We start from the raw sequence: 18,669 nt of genomic DNA, 5'->3' as shown, positions 1-18,669 counted from the left end.
TGTGCGAAAGCAGCCATAGACAAGAGCCGCAAAAATGGGCAAAAGCAGACCAGGTGGACGGCCACATGTGTCCTGAAGGCAACAGTCTGCTGACCCCAGGACCGGCCAGCACCTCGTCATCACCCGGCACTCACTTTCTGTGGCTCGTTACAGGAACACGGTTAAGTTCAGGCTGGAAGGGCCCGTCCCTGAGCCCAGCGCAGGGGAGGACTTGTGCATCAGATCAGAGCCTGGAGGGATGGGGTGCTCCGGGTGCAGGGTCGGGTGCAGCAAGAGCCCACAGGCAGCACAAGGTGGGCTAGGAGGGGACCAGGCCTTACACCTGCCACTAAGCCCTGGACAAAAAGCCCCCTTCCTTCTCGGCCACAGCAGGCCCCAGAACCCACTGGGCAGGAGGGAGGTGTGGGCACTGTGGTGCTCGCTGCCTGGGCCCCCAAACTGGCTGTGAGTCGGGGTGAGTCCCTCCCCTCACGGAGCCTGGCTGCGGATTGGGCTGTGTGCAGAATGCCCAGCCCAGTGCTGACGCAGCTGTTGGGACCTGGGCCCCAAGAGAAATAAGCCACGTCGAGTCCAGTGAGGAGGAGTGCCAGGGCATGAAGAGTGAGCCCTCGAGTGGCTGCCCCTCACAACATGGGTGGCCAGTTCTTGAGGCCCCCCAGAGAGGTGTATCTGCTCTGCAGCAGCCTCACTGTCCACCCCATCAGAACAGTGTGGGTATCTGTGCAGTGCACATGGTCATGGTCCTAGTTCACAGAGGGTCCCTTAGTCTCTGACACACCCATATGGAACGGGGCCAGAGACAGGTGCGAGGGGACGCAGAACAAGCCCCGTCCTCCCTCCAGTCGGGGCCAGCTCCCTGGAGAAGGCCTGCAGCAGCAGGGCAGAGAGCAGTGGAACCAGCCTGCAGTTGCTGTTTAGTGAGGAAGCACTGTGCGTCCACACGGAACCCTACCAGAAACACGTGCCGACAATCTGTGCACTCAGGCAACATCACCTCATGACACAAACGCCAAGTGACACACACCCGAGCACTGTGGGGCTGCCTCGAGCAGGCGATGACAAGCAAGCCAGAGCTAAGGGGCAGAACCAGACATCACCCCCACACCAGCATCAGAGGGCAGTCCTGGGACACTGACAACAAGCCGCCTCTCCCTCTGTGGGGCTATGGGGGGGGCCTCGGGCTGTACTGCTATGATCTGTGTAGTTCCCATATTTTCTTACACTCCAACAAAAGCTCATTTTAATAAAAAAAAAAAAGTGCAATATGACAATTATCAAAACTACTATAAATAGGGTTTAAACATAAACGGAAAGTAAATTATATCTCAATAAAAAGTAAACAAAGTGGTTTCTCAAACCGAATATTGAAATAGAATCAAACCATTATAAAAAACATCCGAAGCCACCCAACAATAAGGACCCAGTATCTGAAATGCTATCCAAATGCACAGCACTAGACAGACAGATGCTCAGAGGACAAGCGGCAGACGAGCGGGTGTGCCCAGGTGGGGTGCAGGCACACCTGATGTCTGTGCTCTACTGCACAGAATCCGTCCCGAGACTCACAGAACCCAGACCCAATGTGCCCCAGGTCTGAATACACCCCAGGGAGCCCAGTTACTCACTACATACGAAACCGAAGGCATCAGAGACATGATGAAAGATCAACTTTCCATAAATGCACTTCAGCAAAAACCTGACACGAGAATGCAAAGTTCAGGCAGGAAACGGGGCAAGAAGTGGACTGCAGGTTCACCCCAGGCCACAGCCCTCCAATCACCCCAAACAGTAGCACAGCCTTGCTGGCAGCTGGAGAGAACTCACTTCAGATGGGATGGGGCTGGGGTAGAGGGGTGTGAGAAGGGCTGGAGCCAGCAATCCACAGGACTCATCCAGACAGAGGTCCTGGGGAAGACCCCAGCACGAGGGGCGCTTACACAGCACCCACACTCGGAGCGGCTCCAAGGCCCGGCGCACGGCCCTGTCCCTGCTCGGTGGGCCAGCTCTGCCCCCACACTCCAGGCCCCCTGCACCCTTCCAGCTCTGATGGGGTCTGGGAGGAGATGAAGCAGCTGGGAGGGGCCCCAGGAGGGAACAACCCAAGGTCTGTGCACGTCACAATGTGAGCCCATCAGCTTTGTTCACAGGAGGGACCTGCTTTCACAGGGGAGCAACCAAACTCCCAGAAGCAGCAGGGTGGCAAGAGAGGTAGAGGAGAGGTGGCAGGGATCAGAGGCAGAACCAAGACCTGGCCTGTGGCCCGCTGCTCAGCTGCCCAAGCCTCAGAATCATCTGGGAGCCAGAAACATGGTTACAAGTGCAGGCACACCTGCCAGTTGGCCCCTCCATCTCTGGGTCTCCAGGTCTCGGGCCCTGGAATCTAGAATGTTCTGGCTGACTGGGGCAGTGCCTGTTAATCCCCAGATCTGGCTGAGGCTGGTCATGCTAGTCCCCGGCCCTACTTCACAGGACTCAGGGAGATTGTCTCCATCCTGGCACGGCCCGGCCGCCCTCAGCGCTGGGGGACTGAGGCGGCAGAGCCCGTGAAGGGCCTGGCCTTCTCACCAGGGGACCAGGTGGCCGTCTGTGCATGTCCGTCCTGGACAAGGGGAGACGGGTCCGCTCGCGTGTGTCACTGAGAGAGGTGAGAGGCAGGGCCACAGGGCCTTGTGCACGGGTGTGCACAGCGGCCGTGCTCCCAAGCACCAGACCCAGTGACCCGCTGTCCTCCAAGGGGAGGTGTTGGTGACTCAGCCACCACGACTCGCAGGCCACTCAGAGAGAAGGTGACTGCCGACACGCACAACTTTGACGCCCCTTGGAGGTGCAGACACAAAGGCCAGCTGGGGCAGCCCACCAACCCGGAAGTCTGGAGCAGAGCCTGACCACGGCAGGAGGGCCGCAGGGCTGCCCGGGCTGGGAGGCATGTGTGGGAGACCCTCACTGCGGGGTAGCCACAAGAGCGCAGACAACTCTGCATCTTCTGACAGGTAAATGATGCTGCAGTGTTGAAAACGAGAGCCACTTAGAAGACAAAGTCATCTGGGAAGCAGTCAGAGTTGCTCCAGAAGCATCTGACCTTGAGGTCAGAGGCGGCCTGAAAAACGCAGCCCGCCACTGCCAGAGGAGCTCAGGGTGGCCAGTCTGGGGGACAGCAGGTGGCAGGCAGGAGACACGCCAGGGGCTACCCGGAGCTGCCTCCTTCCCTGCAGAATTCCCCGCGTCCAACGCCACACTCTGGCTGGTGCACTATCACTCCAGTTCAGACACAGGGAGCGGGTGCGGGAGGCAGGGCCAGAACCCCCAGACACACAGTATGGGCCAGGGCAGTGGGGCAAGGCGGCTTCTCACACAGGGGTGGGCCTGGTGTGGGGGAACGCCAGCACTGGTGCACCAGGCACCCCCTGCCTGGCACTGAGTCTGTGTTTTCTCTGGGGTGCAGAGCTGGAGTGGGCAAGCCCACACCTGGCAAGCAACAGGCACTCAGTAAACACCTGTGGACAGACTGGAAGACCGGGAGGACATGGGGACACCAAAGGATGGTGTGGGGTGACAGGCCCACATTACGAGTGGGTGAACAAGGACAGCAGGTCCAATGAATGGACAGGTGCTGGGGGGTCTGCTGGGGAGCTGGGGACAGGCCCTGTAGGTGTCTCCTCGTTATCCCTCTTCCACCGGTGGCAGGGGACACAGCCCCAGTGACTCAGCAGCAAGAATGGCTCCCAGGCTCCCCATCTACCTTGGTCTGCCCTCAGCTCACAACACCTCCAGAGAGGGGTCCTCTCCAGGCCCAGTCCAGGGCAGCTGGTGGTCCCCAACCTGTCCACAGACACAGGGGGGGCTCTCCGATCAGCTCATGCACAGGGGCCGGCAGTACTCCTAGGTCCCAACTGTGGAACAAGGTGGAGAGATGTGGATAAATCCTACAACCGTGCAGACGCAAGCAGAGTGACGCTCCACGCACGTGGCAGGGAAGGCTCAGACCCCACGAGTAAGCTGCAGCAGAAGGGCGGGGCCCCAACTCCTCTTCCCACTGGCACCCTTCCAGGAGCATGACACTCCTGACTCGATGAGTCTGAGTGTGGCCCATGCTGCGGGATTTCTGAAAGCTCCTGGGGGACCTCAGGAGATGTCATGTCCCACAGTGGCTCCACACACGCTTCCACGGAACCCAAGTCAGCTCAGAAACTAGAAGAGACCCGTCTCCTAGCCAGGCCCTCATGCACCCACCAATCACCCAAAGGGACCACCGGGAACACTCCCTGAGACCTCAGCTCACCACCCTCAGCCGGTTCTTCCCATCCACTCCCACCTAGGGGGGCTCCCATTCCCCCTCAGTGAGTCTCCTGAGCGGGAGGGGGGCTGGAGGGGGGTCTGACTCAGGCCCGCAGGAATTTTCAAGGCACCCTGGAAGGCCAGCTACCACACTAAGGAGACAGAAGTGGGCATGACTCTCATGTGACCCTCAGGACAGCCTGCAAACTGGAAATCTTTATCACTCTTGTTTCACAGGTGAGCAGATGGGCTCAGGAAGGCCAGAGGATTTACCCGCATGGTACCACAGGGCTTCTCACTCCAAAACCACTTTTCTTCTCTGTAGCCAGGTGCTTCCAAGAGCTGGGGTGTCCCAAGGTGGGTGATGTGTGCTGGGGAAGGGGTGGAGCTGACTCAAGGATCCCTGACAGCCTCACCTGGCAGAGGGGCAGCAGGGAGGAGCCGGGAAGGCTGCAGGAGAGGGCGGGACCTCCTGGGGCCAAGGGGCAGGACAGAGGCTGCAGGCACACCTGCACACACTGTGCCCAGCGGACAACCCTCATCCGTCAGCCCAGCACGCTGAGAGCCCACCCCACCCAGACCCCCTCCCAGGCCCAGGAGGGGCAAGTGCCTGCCATCTGTCCTCCACCAGCTGCCCTGCCCACGTGTGGCTTCCAGCCTCAGTTTCCCATGAGGGTCAGAAGAAAGGACCTGAGGGCCAGCGCCCACACAGGGACAGAGTGGGCTGCGGTGGTTGTCATGGCCCCGCCGTCCATCTGCTCACCCTCGTCCCATCGCCCGCCAAGCTCCCCAGCCAGCCTGGGCTGTGTCCAAGCACTAAGCTGCCTTTAGAGACTGGGATCCGCTCCTGGGCGGGAGGGATTTAGCCAGCATCGGCCCCGTTTAGAGGAGATTACACGCTGATTGCTCAGGGTCAGCAGACAGGCTGCTGGCCAGCGGAGCCCTGGGGCTGGTGGTGGTCCCCACAAGCCCCGGCTCTTCTGCCCAGGGACACAGAGGCCATGCCTGGGGCCTGTGGACAAGCCTGTCTTCCACAGCAGCTGGCTTCCAGACACAAACCTCCATTCAACGGCTGCAGTGAGGGCAGCAGGGGCAGCTGCCTGCCCGTCTGTCCCAGGCCACGGAGGATGGCTCGGCAGGCACAGCTGTCAGAAAGACGCCGTGCTGGCAATGCCACAAGAGCAGCCCAGGAGCTCTCATGTCACCTCCCACCTCAGCACGTCTCCACACTCACCAGGCCCGTTCTGGGAAGGGACACTCAGCTAGCCTCACGGTCAGCAAGTGGCCCGAGACTCTACGTCAGGCCATGTCCCTGTAAGGACTCGGAGTTTGCAGCTTTGGGGATGAGAGTGGAGCCTGTGGAGAGGTGGGCATGGGCTGCGATGCTGACATGATGCTCACCTCTGCCCAGAGAGGCTCTGAAGGCAGACGGGCCTGTCAGCAGCTGCAGCCAAGGTGAGAGAAAGGGTCTCAGGGGCGGAGTGCCCCTACATCTGACATTCCGTCAGTCACCCCAGCAGGGTGCCCAAGGGACCAAGAGAGGTTCCCACATCCCGAGGAACTGAGGACTCTGCTATGCCCATGAAAAGAGGTGAGAACTTGAGGATCAGGGCAGGACAGCCTGGACCCTCTGTTGAAGCCAGGTGTCTGGTCTCCCAGCCTCTCCCTTCCTCCTACACACCGAGGTCACCTGGAGGAGTGAGGCCTGCGGGATCCTTCCTGTGCTGTCTTTGACTGCCACACGTGCATGCAGACGTACGCACACAGGTACGTATGCACATGTCCACTCTGTCCCAGCGCAGGCACGGGGGCTCACCATGCGCTGCTCCTAACTCATCCTGGGCACCGGCTTATGCAGAAGCCCAGGGCCATATTGCAGCCCACACAGCTGCAGTACCGCTCCAAGTCGCAGCAGCCGCCCAGCAAACCACAGCCAAGGAAAGTGCTTCTGGCCCAGGCGCACTCCAGCTCCCAGCCTCACTGTCCCACCTGGGTCCTAAAAACAGAAGGCATTCTAGACTCAGCCGGCGCAGGCACAGAGAGCCTCCACAGTGGAGGCGAGAGACATGGATACCCAGAGAGCACAGGGGAGGAGGTGTGCGTGGCAGCAAAGCGTGCGGAGACCCCGCCTCCCCAGCCTGGCATCTGGAGCACACCCACACCGACCACAGATCCAGTGAGTCCTGCAGACCCGTCCCGAGGCCGGTGAAGAAGAGAGCAGGCGTCTCTGGGATGGAGTCCAACCCGAGCGCCCCAGGAGGGGCCAGAACGGGGCAAGGCAGGGCAGAAAGGGTCTCCCAAGGGTGGCGGGCACCTGAAACGACAGTGGAGGCACCCGACACCAAATGGGGCACATATGTCACACTTTCGGAGGGACCCACAGGGCAAGCAGCTAGTGAACGCCCGAGCGGGAGCTGATCGCAAGTCTGACCAGTGGCCATCTCCACACCCTCCCCTGACTGCTGCCTGGGTCAAATGCACAAGGCCAGGAAGCTAGCAGCTCACCAGGAGGTTCACCAGGAGCCAAGCCGACACCGACAGGCTGAGCCCAGATGGAAGTCCCAGGCACCTCCTGAAAGCACAGGGCACAAAGACACAGAAGGAGCACACTCTTCTTTTGTCAAGAATCTAACCAACTCGACCAGTGACTTTTCTTTTCAACCATGTGCATTCTATTACTTCTCAAGGTTAAAAAAAAGGGACTCTCCCTGACTGATGGTGACCATGATCAGCCCCGCCAGTCCCAGGCTGAAGACCCAGCCAGCAAACCCTGCTCAGGAGTGCAGACCACACAACACAAACCACAGGGCCTAAGGGAAAGACTTATCAGTGACACGTAAAATGAGAGAAACCCAATAAAACCAGAACACACGATCAGGACAGCGGGGTACTGGCAAAAGGATAACCGCATGGATCAACGGGCCAGGAGAGAGCGCCCAGTAGGCGAGCACACACAAGACCAACTGATTTTTGACAACAGAGCAAAAAGCAATTTCATAGAAAAAGGATAGCCTCTTCAACAGCTGGTGCTGGAACAACCAGACATCCACATGCAAAAAAGTGAATCCGGACACAGACCCTAGACCTTTCACAAAAACTAGCTAGAAATGAACCACAGACCTAAATGTAAAATGCAAAACTTACAATTTGTAGACAAAAACACAGAAGAAGCTATGTGACCTTGGGTTTGGTGATGAAGATCTTAACACCAAAAACGTGATCTATGAAAGCAAAGTGGCATTAAAAGTAAAAATTCTGGGGCCGGCACAGTGGTTAAGTTCACACATTCTGCTTCTTGGCGGACCAGGGTTTGCTGGTTTGGATCCTGGGTGCAGACACGGCACCACTTGGCAAAAGCCATGCTGTGGTAGGCATCCCATGTATAAAGTAGAGGAAAATGGGCATGGATGTTAGCTCAGGGCCAGTCTTCCTCAGAAAAAAGAGGAGGATTGGCAGTAGTTAGCTCAGGGCTAATCTTCCTTAAAAAAAAAGTAAAAATTCTGCTGTGAAAAACACTGTGAGAATGAAAAGACAAGCCAGAGACCGGGAGAAGATACCTGCAGAACAAGACTTGTGTCCAAAACAGACCAAGAACTCCTCACACTCAACAATAAAAACAAACCAACTCAATTTCAAAACGAGCAAAAGATCAGAACAGACACCTCACCAAAGAAGACATACAAACAGCAAATAAGCACGTGAAAAGATGCTCCATGTCATATGTCATGAGGGAACTGCAAATTAAAGCACAATGAGAGGCCACCACACCAACTAGAATGGCAACATCCAGAGCACCAGCATCACCAAGTGCTGCCGAGGACGTGGAGCAGCAGGACTCTCCTTGCAGCCGGTGGGCAGGCAGAGCGGCGCAGAGGCTGTGGAAGACAAGGTTTGGCGGTGTTTATACAACTAAACCCACTCTCACCCTATGATCCAGCGATCGTGACTTTTGGTGTCTGCCCAGATGGGTGAAAACTTACATCCACACAAACACTTGCACATGGATGTTGACAGTAGCTTTGTTCATAATCATCCAAAACTAGAAGCAACCAAGATGCCCAGTTTGAATAAACTGTGGTACAGCCAGAGAATGAAATATTATTCTGTGATTTAAGAAAAAATAGAGTTATCAAACCACAGAAAACCATGGATGAATCTTAAATGCTATTTCTAAATGAAAGAAGCCAATCAGAAAGGCTGCATGGTGTATGACTCCAGTCACGCAACATTCTCCAGTCACACAACATTCTAGAAAGGCGCAGCTACGGGGGCAGCAAGGCAGCAGTTGCCGGGGTTCGTGGGGCAGGGCAGGGGGTGAACAGGTGACGCACAGGGGGGTTTTCTGAGGCAGTGAAACTATTCCGTATGACACTGTAATGGTAGACAAACGACACTATGCATTTCTCAAAACCCAGATAACAGCACAAAGAGTGAACCTTAATGTATGCAAATTTTAAAAAATCATTTAGGAGGCCAGTGGATCTCAGAACGGAATATAGAATGTGGGAAAACAATCTAACTGTTTTACAAATGGATGAAACCACCTCACTGAAGGGATGGGGAACAAGGTGCTTCTTAAGTAACTTATTGGGAAACGAGCAGCATGGATAAGACCAAAGGCAAAAGGAACTGCACATAAGCACTGTGCTCTAATTGACAGACTATTTCCCAAGGAGGTACAGATCAGCACTTCTGACTCCACTGTGAGGTGTGCTGGACAAGGCGGTCATATGACTGTGGCTGTTGGGGAGCCAGGTGTCTCACTGGTGGACGGAGGTTACAGATGAGCAAGGGGAGGCAGAGGGATCGATCCATGTGGGGAGAGGACACAGCTGGAGACATCAGTGTGAACTCATGCTGAGCTTAGCATACACACAGGTGGCTGCATCTGAACTGTTCATAGATGTGTGTGTAAATGTGTGCCAGTGTACACACATCTGTCTCCTGGCTCTGTCAGCTAAGAGGGCCCAGCGGCAATGAGCACACCCAGCACCCATGTCTTGGCTTCTAACACCTTTCTCCGATAAGGGAACCAGGGCTCCTTGAAGAAACAGCTGATTCCAGGGGCAGGAAACACACAGGATGAGCCTGGAGCATCTTGTAGTGCTCAAAACGAAAGGGAGGGAGGGAACATGGGAAGGAAGGAAGGAAGGAGGGAGGGAGGGAGGGAAGGAGAGGAAGAGGGAGGGAGGGCAGGAAGGAAGAAGGGAAAGAGACAGAAGGAAGGAAGGAGGGAGGGAAGGAAGGAAGGAGGGAAGAAAGGACAGAAGGAAGAGGGAAGGTGGGAGGGAGGAGGGTAAAGGAGGGAGGGAGGGACAGAGGAAGGAAGGAAAGAGGGAAAGGAGGGAGGGAGGTAGGAAGGAGAGAAGAAAGGACAGGAGGGAGGGAGGAAGGAAAGGAAGGACAGAAGGAGGGAAACAATCACAACGATGGTATGTCAAAAGGCAGAGCAGCCAAATGGAAGAGCTGCCAGGGGCCATAGCTGGAACAAGTTGAGCAAGGAAATAAAGCAGCATTAGATCATAGTCTAAACATAAAATAAACACCCATGAGTCTGTATCAATATAAATGAATGGATGAACAAATAAATAAAGGGGAAGAGACAAGCCTCCCATGCAGAAAAATTCCAAGTAATGTATGTAGATTCTTCCCCTCGAGGAGGGGAGCATACTCCCTACTCCTTGGGTGGGGGCTGTGCAGTTTCAAGGGGGGAGCACCTTGACAGTGGAGGCGCCCAACTGACACGTCAGCTGGGGGATCAATGCCAAGGTCAGCATCAACAGAGATGAGTCACGGACCCCTGACAGGCGTGAGGAGAAGGGCACTTCACCCCGTGGTCCTCCTCCCTAAACCCATAGCCCCACTCTAATGATGACAAAAACATCAGACGGATCCCAACTGAGGGACACTGGACAAAATATCTGACCAGTCCTCCTCAAGGCTGTCAGAGTCGCCACACACAAGGGAGGCCTGAGAAACTCAACAGCAAGGGCCTGGGGACCCACGAGGACTAAGTGCCCTGCAGGGCCTGGATGGGGTCCTGGGCAGGGAGAGCTCAGGGAGGAGGAGGAAGGATGGACTCAAGTTAAGATGTGCATTGCTGGCAGTCATCAACTGTACCAAACGCTCCGCAGTGGTGAAGACGTCAGAGACGGGCAAAGGGTGGTGGGCACACAGGGACTCTGAACCATCTTTACCGTCTTCCTGTAAATCTAAAACCATTCTCAAGCAGCTTACTTTGAAAAATCAATGAAAAAAGGCAGGACAGCTGTACACGTGTTAACCAGTTTAAAAACAGAAACCCTGCAACCCAGGCAGGCTGCATCTCGACAAGGCCCGAGGCCTGGCACCGGGCGTGTGTCTGGGGGGAGGCAGGCCTCCGAAAGGGGACGGAGAGCGGGCGGGCAGGTCGCAGGAGCAGGTTCTGTGCTCACCTGGCATCTCCTGGGAACTCAGTCACACAGAAGCACACGCTAAACTCTCATCGTGCTCATGCTGCTCCCTCAAATGTCGACCACTCTGGAACAAACTCCCGTTTTCAAAACAAGTGTCATAGCAGGAGAGACTGCTTCACAGAAGAAATCAATCAAACCTGACAGGCCAGACACCACTTCTCCCTCACCACACTGGCCAGGAGGACAAAGTCAGAAGACACCGGGTGCTGGTGAGAACGCAGACTTGCTCGTCCACTGTGAGGCTGCCCCGCCCGAGTGAGTGGAATGTCCACATTCCCAGCCTCTGCGCCAGGCGACGGGGTGACAGCAGGCAGGGCCGGGGGAACACAGCTGTAGAAAGCCTGCCTGGTGCACCCCCTTCCAGGGGCCAGCATCCCCTCTGACCACCCAGGGAATCCCTCAGGCTAGTAGACAAGCCGAGACCCCAGGCAGCAGAGGACAGGAGCCTGCAGACTGGGGTCCCCGGCTGCCCTGACGCCATCACGGAGGGAGAACTGCTCCACTGCCAGGGCTTCAGGGAGGAAACCAAGGCCCAGGGAAGGGACCGCTCAGGGCCACATCACGTCTTGCTGACACACAGCCCTCACACTGAGCCCTGGCGCTCCCACCTGTGGAACGGGGACCTGACAGCTCCTCCCTCCTGGTGCAGATGGAGCTGGGCACCTCCCAGCATCACAGTCAGGACACACTGGACAGGGACCACAAGCCCCGAGGCAGGCAGAGTAGGCACAACAAAGACTGGGCTGACAGGTGAACTAGAGGGCGGCAACACCCAGCCATGCAAGAGCTAGGTTTGCGTCAGCAGAAGGCAGCATGCGGCCAATTTTTTAAAAAAGGAAAAGGAAAGAAAAGACAAGAGTGAGGTGCCTCGCCTGCAAGAGCAGGTGGGACGGTGACCCCAAGGGCTGGTGTGGGGACTGCAGGGTCAGCAGGCATGGGGAGGTACAACAGGAGCAGCTCACCCACAGGGGAGAGGCCGTAGGACTAAATGGGCATGACTTCCACACAAGGACTCAGATGGAAACTAGTACTGAGGACCCTTCTAACTCGTCTGGGCTCTCGGCCTTCCTCAGTCACTCCCTCCCTGCAGCTCTGCTTCCCCATCCTCTGGGAGAGGAGACTACAAGACGGATGGGAGGGCGGGCAGGAGGAGCAGAGGGAACAGAGTAGCCGCTCCCACCAGCCCTGACCACCCCCACTCCCCCACTTCATGCAGCTGCTGAGCCTGCAGGATGGGAGGGACGTCCAGGAGCTGGGCTCAGACAAGTCCCGAGGTGGCAGAGAAGGTTCCCAGAAGCGTCCAGGCTTGAAGGGCAGGCAGGGCTTCAGGAGCTGGGTGAGCGCAGTGAAGGCAGTGGGACAGACAAGGGGCTGCTCCAGACCACACTAGGACAAGGAGCAGAGCCCAGGTGACTGTGGGGACAGTGGGGAGGGGATGCAGGCCTGAGCGAGGGGGAGGGAAGGCACTGCTGACGCTGAATCAGGAAGCACTGGCCGTGGGCCGGCCGTGCCCAGCCTACGCTGCCTCAGCTCAACAAACTCCATCCACTGCTTCCCCAGGATGGAAGCGCACTGCACAGACCAGTGCCTGAGGTGGCACCAACAGCAACGAGGGTGTCCAGACCTGGTCTTCCTGCTCTCTCTGGGAGCCCAGCGAGGGTGGGGCTGAGAGTGCACCAGGACCCTGCCCCTGGCCTGCCCTCCACCCGTCATGTCCCCACAGAAACCACCCACTCCCCTGCAGGTAGGAGCTGCCCACCCAGCACACCTGCCCCACTGAAGGTACAGCTGAGGACAAAGAGTGGGGCATCCCACGGCCACTCAGGACAGGAAATACTACATGGTTGACTAAAACCTGTCAGATTGTCTTCCCCACTATGGCGGAGAGCAGGAACAGTGGGACCTGGGACAGATGGGGGCCCTTATTAAGCCAGGTTTGATCACCAGCAAAGTAATTAGGCAAAACGGGCCAGTGGGTGCCCCCCAAATACACACCATTGTATTAGCAGGACACGGACAGGGCCACAAACACATTCACCGAGGGAGAAGGGCTGCAGGGACAGCTCCACCACACACCAGCCCACCACAGGACCTTCCGCATCTCGAACCCACTCACCCGGGACCAGCCAGCCAGTGTCCCTCCCTCTGAGACGGCATTATCTGCACACACTGGGAGAAGCACAAGCTCCTCCTTGCGCAGCATCATTTCTAAGTAACGGAACCCACTTCAGCTCAAGAAGTAAAGTTTAAGAATAAAAACAATCCACATCTCTAGAGGTGAAAACAAAGACCCAACGAATATTGTCCCCATAAGTCTGCGTTTTTAAAATAAAGATTAATATCTTCAAGCATGACACTAGCCAAAATTAAACATTGGTAAGAGTCCGAGCTGGCACAGCTGCGAGTGAACTGGTGCAAGCTTTCCGGCAGGATCCACTGAGACAGACGCACCTTCCTCTAGCTTCTGCTGGGACCTCCAGCTGAACTGTTCTCATCTCACCCACAACAGGGGAGACTGAGGCTCAGCACAGTGGGGCATCATGTCCAAGGCCATGTGGCCAGTGCGGATGGGAGCCAAGAGGTGACATCAAGCTAAGCACTCAGCTGCCTGGAGAGCACCGGCAGAGAATGCAGGTCTCCCTTCCTCCTGGTTCCCGCAGCCCACCCTCCAGACGCACCCCACAAAACTGAGCCAAGATTCTTACGTTGGCCAAAACGTTTGTGTCTTTGATAGTGAAGAGCTGACAAGTGAAAGATCCCTAAGCTAGAACTAGCCCCATCTACAATAGTCCGTTCTTACAGCACACATGGATGTCAGCTTGTGAACGCAGAAGGGAACTGTGCGCGCTGCCAGAGGCGCTTGGGACAAACTCTGAGGGGAGGACAAGAGCCCAGCCTGCCTCTGAGCTGCGGAGAGGTGAGGCCCATTCCAGAAGATCAGAATGGGGTGAGGGCACTCCTATTCCACATTCTCACAGCTCCCTGGCCTCCCTCTGCGGTGGGTGCATCCCCCCCACCCCGCTTATAGATCCAATGCCAGCAGAGCCTGGCTCAGAGGAGGCACCGATACCTGCTAACAGAGGACAGGACCGTGGGTCGGATGACCCACCACTTGCCACCCCCCACCCCACGCCCCCAGTCAGTCGTTTACTGCTGCTAACCGTGCACCTGCTCGCCAGGCAAGGACTTAAGCACCTATGTGGATTAATTCATTCTCTCCTCTTCACTGTCAGAAAAGGCTCCTACTGGTCCCCCAGTGAGGCATGGAGGCTCTGAACAGTCCACACACCTGCCCAAGGCCACTAGGAGCGGAGTTGCCAGGAGGTGGACAGGTGAGGAACCAGCAAGAAGGGTGGATCCTGAGACCAAGGGCCAAGAGCCCACCTGGACAAGGGAAGAGCCAGGTGGGGGAGCAGCCTGCTGTCACAGAAACACACAGGTCAAATGCCTGACACCATACCTGGCCTTTTCAAATACACGACCCTGAGACCAACCCTTTCTGGGTGAGCAATGTTGCACAGAGAGAAGCTAAGGCCCCTGCCCACAGCCACATCACCAGGGACAGGGCCAGGGTCCAAACCTGGGTGTTCCACCCAGAAACCCACTTCTCCCTCCCCACCCCCTACAGCAGGGCTGGGGAGTCAGGAAGACTGAGAGAAAAACAATGTTTAAATCACCCAGGAGAACTCCTTCAGGAAGGACTGCCCAGCTCTCCCCTGCCATGCTCTCAAGCAGCCCCGGGTCGAACCTCCTCATCGCGGAGTGGAAACCACACAAGGCTCCCTCCTGACGAACACCCCCAGACCTGTCACCCAAACGCAGGGAAAGGCCTGGGTGAGCGGCTGGGACAGGAAGAGGGCGGGAGAAGCACGGATCCCAGACAAGTAACGATGGTTGTGTGAAGGGCGCCCAGGTGAGCGCTGAGCCGGGAGAGGGGACTGGGGGACCCCAGCCAGCCGGGATGGCCACAGGCAAAGCGAGCCCCCTCCCGGCCTCAGGGAGCTCACCGAAGCCGGTGAAGGCAGCTGCACCAGGAGGGGAGGGGATCTGCTGGAGGTGACGGGGCCGACGCCTGGCCTTTCCCTGCCGGTCACCTGCATCCATCCCACGCCCCCCATCCCCACCGGGAGGCGAAACCGCAGAGGACACACCCCGCGCCCCGAAGCCTGCCCCAGAGCGGGCTACCCAGCGCCCGCCCCCCACACCTCGGCCCGCCGACCCCGGGCGCCCGGTGCTGGCCGGCCTGGCCCGGCGAGGGGTCCGCTCGGCGCAGAAAGGGGGTCGGCCCGGCCCTGTAAGGGGTCGGGGTCGGGGTCGGGGGTCGGAGGTCGGTCGGGGCCCGGCTGGCCCGGCCCCTCACCTCCTTGAGCTGCTCCATCTCGCCGCGGATGGCCTCGTAGTCCACCTCGAGCTCCTCGAACTGCAGCTTGAGCTGGTGCTTCTCCTCCAGCACCGCCAGCCCGTACTCGGCCGCCTGGATCTTCTCGCGCGTGGTCTCGGCCAGCTCGTGCGACAGACGCTTCACCTCGGCGCGCAGCCACTCGGGCTGCGCCTCCATCACCAGCCGCGCGTACTCCTCTTCCTCGGACGGCGCCGACATGGTGGCCGCGGCCCGGGTCGCGCCGCTCGCACCGAGGCTCTGGCCGGCTCCCGTCCCCGCCGCCGCCCAGCCCGACGGCGCCCGGGCCGCCGCCGCGCAGCCGCAGTGCGCTCCCTGCCGCGCGGGGCACTCTGGGGACCGTGGTCCCGTCCGCGCGACTGCACGGCCCGCCGTGCCCCGCACGCGCCCGTGATTGGCCCGCGCCCCGCGCTGGGCGGCCCCTCCCATCGCCATCGCCTCGGCCGACGCGGCCCGGGCCATTGTGGGGGCTGTAGTCCCTCCCGCGCGCCGAACTACAAGGCCCATGGTGCCCCGCGCCCGCCCGTCCCTGCCGTGATTGGCCGCCGTCGCAAAGCCGGAAGCAGTGGTACCTTCCGGGGCCCACGCCCCGGGCCCGCGAGGTCTGGCTGACAGTGGGTCGGCTGGACCGCTAAGGGCCCACTCGGGTCTGCGCCGCGCTGCCCTCGTGGAGCTCCCGAGCGTCAGGGGGCCGAGGGCCGGCGGGGCGGGGCGGGGCTGGGACTGCACGCCGACGGGGCGGGCTGCTGGCGGAGACGCGCGGCGCACTCGCGTTCCGGGGATGGGGCAGAAGCCGGCGTGCCAGGGACGATCGCCGAGGGAGGCGACCGCGCGGGGCCGGCGACCCACTCGGGACCCGCCACGCGGCCCCGCGCCAACCCCCGCAGCACGGCTCTCGCGGGGCGCAGGGTCCCCTTGCGATGGTCGTCCCGGGCGCAGACCCCTTGAGACGAGGCAGACACCCTGCCGATCCTCAGACTTCCCCCCTCGCTGGGTTTCGTCGGCGTTTCTTGGCTAAATGAATGGCCATCCTCCTGCTTTTCTGTTCCCATCGTCCCTGCTCCACGCGCTAGCTGTGTGGTCTGGCGAAGGCTGCGTTCGTTAGCCTGCGGATCCGTGGATTCCTGTTTTACTCAGTCCGTCACTCTCCTCGTTGACTCAGATGCTCAGATGGCGGCGCGTTTAGCCGGTGGGAGCTCCTCCAAGCGGGCTCCGTGTCCTTGCAACAGGTCGCAACTTGTGAGCACTGCCTTACTTTCTAGTACCACTTGTTCCCGGATCGTCTTATACTGTCTGTATCCCAGACTTGGAATCAGCCGTTTCTCCAAGGAGCCCTGGTTCCTTTTACTGGTTTAATGTTTTATTTGTATGAGAAGAATGTGTCATAATTTTACTTGCGAAATTAAAAAATAATTTTTAGAGCATTCAGTCACAGTAGGAGTAGGACTCCCAACCAGCTCAGTTTGCCTGGGACCGTCTTGGTTTTAGCACTCAAAGTCCCAAGTTCGGAGAAACCCTCAGGCCTGGGCACGCCCTTCAGCCTCAGTGGGAGAGATGTACCGACAAGAAGGGAGAAGGAACAAGCGACCTATTGGCTATTCACGATCCCTTGAGATTCCATGAGTTTTAAGAGGGGTTTTTCTATTTCTGCAAAAAATGCTGTTGGGAGTTTGATAGAGATTGCATTGAAGCTGTAGAATGTTTTGAGTAGTATTGTCACCTTAACAATATTGTTCTCCAGTCCGTTTACACTGATTGTCCTTCCATATTTATGTCTTCTTTAATCTCTTTAAGCGATGTTTTGCAATTTTCCCTGTACAAGTCTTTTGCCTCATGGTTAAGTTAATCCCTAACCATTTTTTCAAGTTATTGTAAATGGAATTGTTTCCTTAATTTCCTTTTCAGATTCATTGTTAGTGTATAGAAATGCAACTGGTTTTTGTGTGTTGATTTTGTATCCTACGCCTTTGCTGGATAAACTGTTTATTAGCTCTAATAGGTTTTTTTGGCATTAAATCTTTAGGGTTTTCTGTGTATAAGACCATGTCATCTGTGGACAAAGATAATTTTACTTTTTCCTTTCCAATTTGGATGCCTTTTCTTTCTTTTCTTGCCTAATTCCTCTGGCTAGGACTTTCAATACTATGTTGAATAGAAGCACAAAAATGGGCATCCTCGTCTTGTTCCTGATCTTATGGAAAAAGTTTTCAGTCTTACACCACTGAGTATGATGTTCACCATGGGTTTTCATATATGGCCTTTATCATATTGAGGAAGTTTGCTTCTATTCCTAGTTCATTGAGTGTTTTTATCATGAAAGGGCATTAAACTTTGTCAAAAGGTTTTTTGCATCAATTGAGATGATTGTATGGGTTTTTTTTACTCTTCATTCTGTTAATGTGTTGTATTACATTGGTTGATATTTATATGTTGCACCATCCTTGCATTCTGGGAATAAATCCTGTTTGGTCATGATGTAGAATCCTTTTACTATGCAGCAGAATTTGGTTGGCTATTGTTTTATTGACGATTTTTGCATCAATATTCATAAGGGATAATTGGTCTATAAGGAGGGTATTTTTAAAGGTATATGAAAATCATCCCACTCCCCTGGTTAAGATGATGGGGCTGCATAGAACTGAACATGACACAATGTTAAGAGGGGGAGGGAACAAGGGAGAGTCCCTGTGCTTGCGACTCTGGAACCGAGCCCTGCACACTCCTGCAGAACTGGGAGGGGAGAAGTGCGATCACAGGGGTTTGAATGGTGGTGGGAGTGTGGGGAATTTTTTTCCTTGAAGATTTTTTAATAAAGGAATTATTTTTGATTTTAGGTGTGATTATGTAAGAAAATGTCTTTTTGGGTAAAAACACATCCTGAAGTACTTATAGGTGGAGGACATAATGTTTGGCATTTATTTTGAAATACTCCAGAAAAAAGGAGAGATGGGGATAATGAAACAAGCAGAAGTTGTTGATGGTAGTTGAAGCTGATTGGGGCGGGGGTGGGGGGGGGCGCACCCTACTACATTGTGCTCTTGACTTTGGAGTCTTTTGAAATTTTTTTAATAAAAATTTTCAAATGTTTTAATCTTGTAATGATATCATCTTCATAAAGCTAGAAAAGAAAAAAGAGAAATCATTTACTTGTCTGCTCTGAATGTGTCAGGCTGACATCTGAGTGCCACTTGGCTTCTACGTGGCTGCCCCTGCTAGGGACAGAGTGCCTGACGAGTAGACATGAATTCTGACCTCATGCTTCGACCTACTTCTTATTTTAAGGGGAATCTGCTGGTATCCCATTTGTCAGTTGCTCTTACGTGCCTTTATTTTTTAAAATACTGTTATTGTTTGTAGGTAATATGCACATGTTTAAAATTTCAGTTTAAAAGAACATACAACTACACACCATCAACTTAAATAAATCAGCTAGTTGTTTTATCTGCGGAATGAGTTTATTCAGGAACAACCAAAAGAATTGCAATTCAAGATGTACAAGCTGTGGTGCACAAGTCCAGAGAAGCCGAGGAAGGGGCTTGC

At 56.1% G+C, this 18,669-nt stretch overlaps 1 protein-coding gene across 2 annotated transcripts in view; it reads right to left on the bottom strand.

Annotated features, from left to right (window-relative positions):
- The window catches only part of LOC124233906 (protein bicaudal D homolog 2), a 49,762-nt gene extending 34,336 nt beyond the window's left edge, over nt 1-15,426 (bottom strand). For both annotated transcript variants that reach the window (XM_046651195.1, XM_046651194.1), the window contains exon 1: nt 15,091-15,426. In XM_046651195.1, coding sequence (XP_046507151.1) covers nt 15,091-15,330 — 240 coding nt within the window. In that variant the 5' untranslated portion in view covers nt 15,331-15,426. The remainder of the gene's footprint in view (nt 1-15,090) is intronic.
- Between the last annotated feature and the right edge of the window lie 3,243 nt (nt 15,427-18,669).

The sequence above is a fragment of the Equus quagga genome, unplaced genomic scaffold (genome assembly GCF_021613505.1).
Source record: "Equus quagga isolate Etosha38 unplaced genomic scaffold, UCLA_HA_Equagga_1.0 270_RagTag, whole genome shotgun sequence".
Taxonomy (NCBI): Eukaryota; Metazoa; Chordata; class Mammalia; order Perissodactyla; family Equidae; genus Equus; species Equus quagga.
The sequence above is the reverse complement of the archived record's forward strand: the minus strand, read 5'-3'. Positions and strand labels throughout refer to the sequence as shown.